The following is a 9945-nucleotide window of genomic DNA, read 5'->3' as shown; positions in this document are numbered from 1 at the left end:
GCAATGGACGTGTAGGAATACAGTTACTGTCGGAAGTAATGCAAAATCTCGCCATATAATTACAATAAAGTACATTATCACTATTATCTAACGCCTGCCTGAAACAGAGCTGTGTGTGTATGTGTGTGAGGAGATAAAAATATAACGCAATCGTTCACCAGCCATTACTTTCTCAGATCTTTTGAAGATTATGTACTTAGTGATGTTAAGAATATTTATTCTTATTTGGCTGATAACGTATGTGCTTAATCTTATTTTTAACCATTTAGGTTTCACAGGGAGCAACAGCCTATAGTAATATATACATATATATATATATATATATATATATATATAGTGTTGGGTAAGTTACTCTGAAAAAGTAATTAGTTACAAGTTACTAATTACATATTCAATAGTGTAATTATTGAATATTGACTCTCTCCAAAAAGTATTTAGTTACTGATTACTAATTACTTTCTATATCCTACACCATCTTTGATTAGTTAAGTGAATCAAGGGTAGACATGAAACGACTCTTAATTCATCCAAATAAATCATATACAACTACATAAAGTTTTCTCATTAACTGACTAAAGTATCACAAATGTGAGAAAGATACATAAATGCGTACGTTTTAAAGTTAGACTTTGAAATTTAATGTCAATTCCACTATTTTATACATTACACAGTTCGATTACATCTGAAGTAACTGTAACTAAATTACAGAGAATATAAGAGTAATCCCTTACTTTACTTTTTTAAGGTAAAAGTAGTTACATTACAGTAACTAATTACTTAGTAACTAGTTACACCCAACACTGTATATACATATCACTGGAAAATAGTGAGGCGTACGATTTTAATTAAGAAGTCACGAGGCTTCGTGCAAGACGTCCAGTACACGTCCACGTGTCTAACGTCTGTACACGGAATTACGTCTTTATGCGCAATAATGAGTACATCACGTGTGAAGAAATATTTACTAAAACGTCATTTAATATCGAGGCGACAAATAGGAATTTCACTTCACGCCACGACGTAACATTGGTCACAAGATTATGTGATGTTACATAAATCACGTATTTTGACTAGCTGGGATGTAACGCTTAAATTACACAACCAACTGATGTAAAACAAACGACATACAAGGTACAAGCTAACTTTTTTATGTATAGCAACATAAGGTTTACAAGGCAAATCCATTAAAGCCTCTGGGTCATCGCTTTAATCCGTCCAAACACTATTATTTGGCCAATTCCAGTGTTATGGATGAGATACTTTCAGTCAGAACTTGAAATATAAATTCTCAGAGAATATATTTAATATCAATATATGGAATCACCTCTATTACTAAAGCCCTGATGATAGAGTCAAGACATCAGGAAAATATCAGTCTATGCACGAGTTTTCTATTTGAAAAGGGAAAAAATTCATGAGTCATGGATGTGACAAAAAAAGGAAGCATCAGCTCATACTGTCGCTGCAATTTTGGACGCAGACACAGAATCGCAAAGTGCAGGTCTTGAGTCTATAGTCGTGAATTAGAACACAGCTGCTGACCAATCAGTGTAGTGTGTTTTGGGCATTATTCCAATAGAATCTAACATCTGAACAATGGAATCCATCACATACCAGTAGACGCCATTATAGTTTCCATTAAAACCAATACAATCTCCTTTAAAACCATTGAAATGGTTACCAGAATTGGATCTTTTTTGTTAGTAGGGAGGATTTCTACAACATTAACATATATTAACCAATAAAACTGTTTCATCTGTGTTCAAATCATGCATCAAATACGATTTGGATATATTTAACTAATGAAAAGTACATATTGTAAACACACAGATTGGGAGATGGGGAGCTGCTGTTGGTTAAAAAAACATCCACCATAAAACAATTAAGGGTTCTGTTCTGATGTTTGGCTGTTGTTTTTCTCTGCCCGTCTGAAAGTCTTCTTCACAGGTCGTGTTTTTCCTGGTTTCTCTCCTGTATGAACTTTCTGATGGAGTTTCAGGAGAACATTTTGAGTAAACGCCATGTCACACTGTCGACATTTGTAAGGTTTATCTCCAGTGTGAAGTCTCTCGTGTGTCTTTAAATTATCACGTCGACTGAAACTCTTCCCACAAACAACACAGGGATAAGGTTTTTCTCCAGTGTGAACTCTCCGATGATGTTTAAAAGTACCTGCCCGACTAAAACTCTTCCCACAAACACTGCAGTGATAAGGTTTTTCTCCAGTGTGAACTCTACGATGTTCTATGAAGACACTTGGATGAGAAAATCTCTTTCCACAGTCAGAGCAGAGGTAAGGTTTCTCTCCAGTGTGAATTCTCTGATGAAGCATCAGATTATCTTTATGATGGAAGCGTTTATCACAGTGTGAACACTGATAGTGTTTCTCCTCAGAGTGTGATATCTGGTGTCTCTGTAAAGAACATGTCCTCTTAAAGGTTTTTCCACATTCACTGCACTGATACGGTCTCTCATTGGTGTGGACACCCACATGTTGCTGAACACTGATTTTTTGGTCGAACCTCATGTCACAGTGAGGACATTGGTATGGTTTTCTCCCCGTGTGAATTCTCTGATGAGAAAGAAGATAATGTTTGGTGCTGAAATATTTGTCACATTCACGGCAGTGGAAAGACTTTTCACCACTCATGTGAAATCGGTGCTTCTTCTCCCTGTGCTCTTCTGATGTAGAGGCCATTTCTCCATCAGAACATGAATCACTGCTGTCATCTGAAAGTTAATAAAGTAGTTAAATAAACTTTGCACATTGGGTCTACAGCACTGTAGTGCAGAGCAGAAAGTGGAAAGATCATTGCCATAAATGTTCCTGAGCATCTGTATAATGTTTAGCTTAATTCTGTTGGATTAAGAGCCGTATAACATGAATTTACATTTTTATTATAAACTTTTAGTTATTCAATTGTGTGTGAAACTTTCCTCTCATAGGTTTTGCTCACATATAGTTTTCCTTGAAGTTGTCTTGTTTGGTAATTCCACCCTAATATTTTGGAAAAATCAGCTGAATAGTTTTTAATGTGTTGACAGTTGTACACAAATATAAATATGTGTGTTTAATTTGTTCAAATAATCTTCAAATGCTGCCTGTCTATGCATTTAAAGGTAGGTGACAGCAGATTTAGTTCTGCTTATTTAAAGAGGCAGAGAAGTGTTGTTATTGATTGATTAATCTCTGAATACACCAGACCAAATCGCTCTGAATTCAACAGAAAAGTTGCATTCAAGACCATATTTATATAGTATACTGTAAGATAAAGTAGGCTCTATATTTTATTTTATTATAACAAAAGGGCTCGTTATGTTATTATGTTGATTATAGTTCGTAATAATGACCGTTTTTCCGGTCAACAACGCAATATAATTTATTCACAGTGCAAGCCTTTTCAAAATGTCTAAATGAGACATGTTTGTCTTGTCTGAAGCGGCTTTGGGGCCTGATTATTGCTGCTTGCAGCTATAATGATTATTATTGTGATTCAGCACAGCTAACTGATCAAATATATTTCTTATAGGTCCATTTATTTTATTCAGTTGGTTTTTTGGTTAACAGCAGTACGGCAAATGCATACTATAAACAAGCCCCTTTCAATAAATTTAACATGTTTTTCCTTCGATACTACTCACTAAAGCAGCAGAAATTGAAATTAATGCCATGAAAGATTAAAATAACTTCAAACAACACAACATACCTGAAGGAGTAAAATCATCATCCTCTTCCTCATCGTCCTGATTCTCATCCTCAGTCTCTTCTTCCTCTGATGTAAGTTCAGTTTTGATCTCCATCAGTTTCCCATCAGCCCCAATCAGTCTGACAGAACACATGTTCAGTGGTCTGGTGTTCAGGATCTGCTGTTCTCCAGCGTTACTGACAGAATCCAGAGACTCTGTGGAGGTTTGATCAGTAGATTCATCCTGATTCAAGGTGTGATTACTGTCACACACAGTGTCCTGAGCGTCTGTGGGGTTTGTGTCAGTATAACAGAGTAAAGTGAGGCTGAGCTCGGAGTCCTGTGTGTGTCTGGAGCACATCTCATCCGACTGTGACGTCATCGTCAACACCTAAACACAAACATACACAAACACACACAACACTCTGTTTACACTCATGAAAACACTAAAGAGAGAAAATCAAAGTGATGTAAACACGCAGCGCTCGATGTTTGTCTTTCTTTCTTTCTTTAGTGTGTTTATCGGCGGACTGAAGAGCTGCAGAGCGACTCCTGCTGGACTGGAGACTCAAGACGATACTCAGCAAAGTAAACTATAATGGCACAGTTTCAAAGAAAAGTTTTATCTTAAGCCAGGACTATGCCTTAGTTAAAATAGATTATTTTAATCTAATCTTTTATGAAAAAATAATCATGCTGACTGACAGGAAAACAAATCTCCAAAATCTGCCGGAGTGGATTAAAAACCTTGTCAGAAATGCGAGCTCAACCGAGTTGGTGAATAATGTTGGTGCTAGCTTGACAGTTAATGTATGCTATTTTTACACATTCATAATATCGCTAATAATGCTAAAATATGTGTGAAACTGCATTGAAGTCAAAATCACCTCTTTCAGACTTTTCCAAATAAATTCAGATTTTCTTCATAACTTTGGAGATCTTCAGGTGCTGAAAATGCATGTTGGTCAAACTCCAGGTCATTTAACTGCAAGCACACCATGAATGAACAAACAACGACATGTCCACATTGTTATGAACAAATTCAACGAAAATACACAGTGATTATCAAATGCATATTTTCAGAAAGACATTTAGTCCATTAGTCAATACTTTCACAATGACACAACAATTCCCCAAACTTAATGATAATAAAAGATAGTTAAGGGACAAGATGACCGTGCAGACAACAAGTGACAAACATAGACAGATTGTTCATTGGTTTATTCGATCTACTTTAATGTAAATGTTATAATATGCAAATATATTGCCAGAATGTGGCTAAAACTACAAATATATCCCACCTGTACCATGTCCATCCTGTCACTTAAGACTTGATAATGGATGAAAGAAGCATTAGCATAGAAAACAAACATGGTGTACTTCCTTTTTGCAATTTATTGTTGAAGCTGACCTGACTATTTACTACTAAAAACATGAGTTATATATCATTTTGGCACCAAACTCTTCATACTGTATAATATTTTTTAAATTTCTTGACAGTTTCTAATGAATTATTTCACTATTACAAGGCAGGGATGTTAAGCTTGACAAAATAAAACTATAAACACAATATGATGAAAATTAAGTATAAATTTACTTCAACAAAGTGGACAGCAATTTAAAGAGCACCATGTTTGAAGTCCCTGTGAACCGGGGGTTGCAACTGCTTCGATTGGACCGCGAGCATTGTGGTGAACGCACGTCGAGACTGACAGGGAGGAAAAGAATATGTTGATTAAACTCGTATTTTGGTTTCTTTCACACACAGAAAGTAATACAAATGTTGGGTGGACTTTCCCTTTGAGAAACACAACTTGACTAACGTGAATGATCACAAACGGTGCTTTTAGACACAGCAGTTGGACATGTAGGGTGGATTTTCATAAGAAATTTGAAAGAATGAACCTGACATTTCTTTTAGCTATGATACTTGAGGATGACACTCATCTTTTTTTATTATTAGGGAAAAGTAATTAAAACATATATAAGTTCATAATTAGAAAAACAACATAACACAGGTTAATTACCATTAATACGACAAAAATAAAGACCTGCATGTTAAAGACCCTCACTGACTGATTTAAACGGATGATTTCTGAAGTTTCACAGACAGCAGAAACTGAATAGGCCTAACTACAGAAATTCAAAGAGAACTGTAAGTTTAAGTGCATTCATACTGAGGTTACAGATGCTACACACAAGAATAACAAGACACTATGATGATTCCAGTGCAGTTTGTTCTTCAGCATGTTTCTTCTGATGAGTGTAAAAACTTCCTAAATACGTGAATCTTTCGTCGCAGATGGAGCAGTGATAAGGTTTCTCTCCAGTGTGAACTCTCTCATGGGTTTTCAGGACATCTGAATAAGCAAACGTCTTGTCACACTGAGAACATTTATAAGGTCTTTCACCAGAATGAATTCTCTGGTGTTTTAGTAGGTTACCATGTTGAGTAAAACTCTTCCCACAAACACTGCAGTGATGAGGTTTTTCTCCAGTGTGGATTTTCATATGAACTCTGAAATGAGATGGATCAGAAAAGCTCTTTCCACAGTGAGAACAGTGATAAGGTTTTTCTCCAGTGTGAATTCTCTCATGAGTTCTCAGATGAGTTTTATGACGGAAACGTTTATCACAGTGTGAACACTGATAGAGTTTCTCCTCAGAGTGAGTTGTTTGGTGTGACTTTAGACCATCTAAATGCCTAAAAGTTTTTCCACATTCACTGCACTGATACGGTCTCTCATCGGTGTGTAAACGCAAATGATTCGTCAGACGAGGTTTGTGGTTGAATCTCTTGTCACAGTGAGGACACGCGTACGGTTTTTCTCCAGTGTGAATTCTCTTATGAGCAACAAGATTTCCTTTGGTTCTGAAATATTTGTCACATTCACTGCAGTGGAAAGACTTTTCTCCAGTGTGTGTCCTCATGTGAACTTTCATATTAGATGAAGTTGTAAAAAAACTCTTCCCACACTGCTCACAGTGAAGCTGTTTCTTCTCATAGGGCTTCTTGTCACTGTGCTCTTGTGAATGACGTCTCTTCTCTTGTAAGGTAGGAAAGCTGATGTCACATCTCCTGCAGGTGAAGAGTTTCTGTTCTGTGTGTTTTCTCTCATGTGTCTCTAAACGTCTCTGTGAACTGAATGTCTTTCCACAGGTGATGCAGGAAAGAGTTTGTGCTGTCAGTCGCTGTTTTGATGTAGAGGCCGTTTCTCCATCACAACATGAATCACCGCTCTCATCTGAAAGAAAAATAACAAATTATTACTCTTCACTGTATCTGTGTGAAGTTGGCCAACACCACCCCATTCGACAAAACATCTCACGTGAACTGCTTTGAAATATTGGACATGAGCACAACCAGTTAATTGATAGAGACTTTTGGAATCCACAACTTTTGGAAAATGAAACAGACAGTGTTCATGATTCTTTCATCTAAGGGGTGTGTTGGGGAGATTTGCATAAAATGCATAAAGGTCAAGCATAAACAGCATAAACTCTTAAACTGGATCATTTTTAGAAACATTGTAATCAAATAAATAACTGACATTAAATTTGCTCCGCATGAGTGTAAACGAAAAGCGTTCTTTAAACAAAAACTACATTTCCAAATGGAAACGCATTAGTGTAGACAGAGTTTAAATTAGTAAATGAGAAACATACAGAAAATGGTGAAACTGACAGGCTGTTCACACAATACTTTTCATGCGTTTGGCTGTTAGTTTACACGGTAATGGCATTTTGGTGAACACCGCCTGCTGGTCTCACTAACACCTCTTCCATCAGCAATCTAGATTTCCCAGGAGGTCTCCCATCCAGGTACTGACCAGGCTCTGTCAGCAAACAGTCTTGGGCTACAGGGTGATATGGCTTCCTAAAATGTATTTACTTATTGACCTTGTCTGAGCATTTATGATTCAAAATGTGATGACTGTATGGACGCAAAAATATGAACAGACGGATTTGAGCTGTTCAAGGAAAGTGCCTGCTGTTGGGTAGTTTTAAGTGGTTGAGTTCACTCACCATTACATACGTTTTTGTTGTCTGCCAACAAACAGAAAAATAATCAAGAACCTACAGGTATGTATTGTGCATTTGGGTGTGTTGTTTTAATATTATACTGTATACAACAGCTCAGAGAGTAGAGACATAAAGCAGACCTGAAGTTCTTACGCTTGTTAAATACTACGTGATGACGCAAATCAGATGATTTGACTGATAGTCAAATAAGTGACACTTAGCGATTTATTAGACAGGCTTTAGCTACTTTACATTGAAAATAGTTGGCGACACTGCGTGCGAGTATACCCAAAACAATAAGGCGGCCTCCAGTACTGTGAGCTGGTGCTGCTCGATTATGTATTAATGTTTCCCCAGCAAAATGTGAAAAATCAGAAAAATCCTGGCCAAAACAAGAGTGTTGACATGTATCATTATAATCTGTGTTGCTTTTCAAACACTTGGAGCAGCTAAAGTTACGGGAGTCAAGGGTTTCAAACATGATGCCATGGTAACTTCTGAACATCTTTTGATTTTGATGGGTTTAGATTATGTTGCTCATGTCACCTTTCTGCATTAGCTCAACGACATTGTTACCTAGCATCTAACTATGCTGCATATAATCCCGTTTTAATAGCTGTGGTTTTCGTTAGCTGTTTTCGCTATTGTGAGATCATGATTTCAGTGCTATAGCAGGCTAAGGTTAACACCTTACCAAATTACCCATTCTGCCATAAAGTAATGCTACAACATTGAGAAAATATGTGTGAGAAAAAATACAACCAACAGATAAAATACTAAAGAAGGAAACATACCTGAAGGAATAAAATTATCATCATCATCATTAAGATTCTCATCTTCGTCAGACTGATGTTCTGAAGGAACAAAGTCATCATCTTTATGATTCTTATCTTCATCAGTGTGATGTTCTTCTTCTTCATCAGTGTGATGTTCTTCTTCTTCATCAGTGTGATGTTCTTCTTCTTCATCAGTGTGATGTTCTTCTTCTTCTTCTTCTTCTGTGGTTTGTGTTTTGATGTCCATCAGTTTCCTGCAGTCCATCAGTCTGACAGAACACATGTTCAGTGGTCTGGTGTTCAGGATCTGCTGTTCTCCAGCGTTACAGACAGAATCCAGAGACTCTGTGGAGGTTTGATCAGTAGATTCATCCTGATTCAAGGTGTGATTACTGTCACACACAGTGTCCTGAGCGTCTGTGGGGTTTGTGTCAGTATAACAGAGTAAAGTGAGGCTGAGCTCGGAGTCCTGTGTGTGTCTGGATTTCTGTTCAGAGAGGAAATATATTGACATAAAGCTCTAAAGTGTCACAGTGACATTAAAGTAGAAACATTTAAAAACAGTCAATGATGTTGAATGTGTCCAAACCTCTGTGTTGAGTTCATGTCCTCTTGTCCTCAGCTTTTCCTCCAGTAACTTCACCTCTTTCTTCAGCTGACAGATTTCTGTGATGAAATCATCAATATCCAGCATGGACACATCAGTTCCTACTGATTTACAGCACATCTGTGACGTCATCGTCAACATCTACACACAAACACACAGAATAATGTTTGTATTGTGATTATAAATGACAGCGGCTGAATCTACACACAACTGGACAGTTTGTAACTTTTGTTTTCTTCCACAATATTAAAACTCATGTTTGTTTTGAGATTAGTTTCATTTGTTGTGTCGTCACTGAGCAGTTATATTATCAGTTGATAGACAACATTTACACACATCGGTCACTTGATCACAAATCAGATTTAAACACGATATTCTTACTTTTCTTCTCGTTTGTTCTGAAAGTGTGAAAGTCTCAAAGCGTCCAGCACAAAACAGAGAGAGAATTTTTCATCTATTGTCAATAAAACACTAAAGAGAGAAAATCAAAGTGACGTAAACACGCAGCGCTCGATGTTGTTCTTCTTCTTTTTAATGGCGGAGGAAACTTACTGTTTAGCTGAATAACCGCCACCTATCGGACTGGAGTGTAAGACAAAGATTGGCATACGACGGGATTATAACATATAATTATAATATATTAATTTGTCGCGTCTCTTTAAAAAAAGAATCAAATATGACTTTCTGTTCTTTCTTTTATCAGCAAACTAAAGAACTGCAGAGCGACTCAATGATTCACAATCACCAGTAAACACATGTGGACGCTTCTTGAAATAACGTCTTTAATAAATCCCATATAAACTCACACTTGTCCCCTATATCATTTTATTATTATTTTTTTTAATATTGTTTT

At 36.7% G+C, this 9945-nt stretch overlaps 2 protein-coding genes across 3 annotated transcripts; both read right to left on the bottom strand.

The window, feature by feature from the left end:
* Positions 1 to 1132: 1132 nt before the first annotated feature.
* Positions 1133 to 4218, bottom strand: LOC306897219 (uncharacterized protein). Its single transcript, XM_079461787.1, has 2 exons — positions 3708 to 4218; positions 1133 to 2730 (listed from the first exon to the last, which is right to left on the bottom strand). The coding sequence occupies exons 1-2, from the start codon at positions 4066 to 4068 to the stop codon at positions 1883 to 1885; spliced, it is 1209 nt and encodes a 402-aa protein (XP_079317913.1). The 5' UTR covers positions 4069 to 4218; the 3' UTR covers positions 1133 to 1882.
* A 535-nt stretch (positions 4219 to 4753) lies between these two features.
* On the bottom strand, positions 4754 to 9702 carry LOC306897189 (uncharacterized protein). 2 transcript variants are annotated; one of them, XM_079461729.1, is made up of 4 exons: positions 9474 to 9657; positions 9075 to 9233; positions 8504 to 8972; positions 4754 to 6931 (listed from the first exon to the last, which is right to left on the bottom strand). In XM_079461729.1, the coding sequence occupies exons 2-4, from the start codon at positions 9231 to 9233 to the stop codon at positions 5901 to 5903; spliced, it is 1659 nt and encodes a 552-aa protein (XP_079317855.1). In that variant the 5' UTR covers positions 9474 to 9657; the 3' UTR covers positions 4754 to 5900. The 2 variants fall into 2 exon arrangements, with proteins under 2 accessions (XP_079317855.1, XP_079317856.1); XM_079461730.1 differs by having other exon boundaries at positions 4893 to 6931; positions 9645 to 9702.
* Positions 9703 to 9945: the final 243 nt, after the last annotated feature.

Source organism: Barbatula barbatula (assembly GCF_947034865.1).
Source record: "Barbatula barbatula genome assembly, chromosome: 8".
Taxonomy (NCBI): domain Eukaryota; kingdom Metazoa; phylum Chordata; class Actinopteri; order Cypriniformes; family Nemacheilidae; genus Barbatula; species Barbatula barbatula.
The sequence above is the reverse complement of the archived record's forward strand: the minus strand, read 5'-3'. Positions and strand labels throughout refer to the sequence as shown.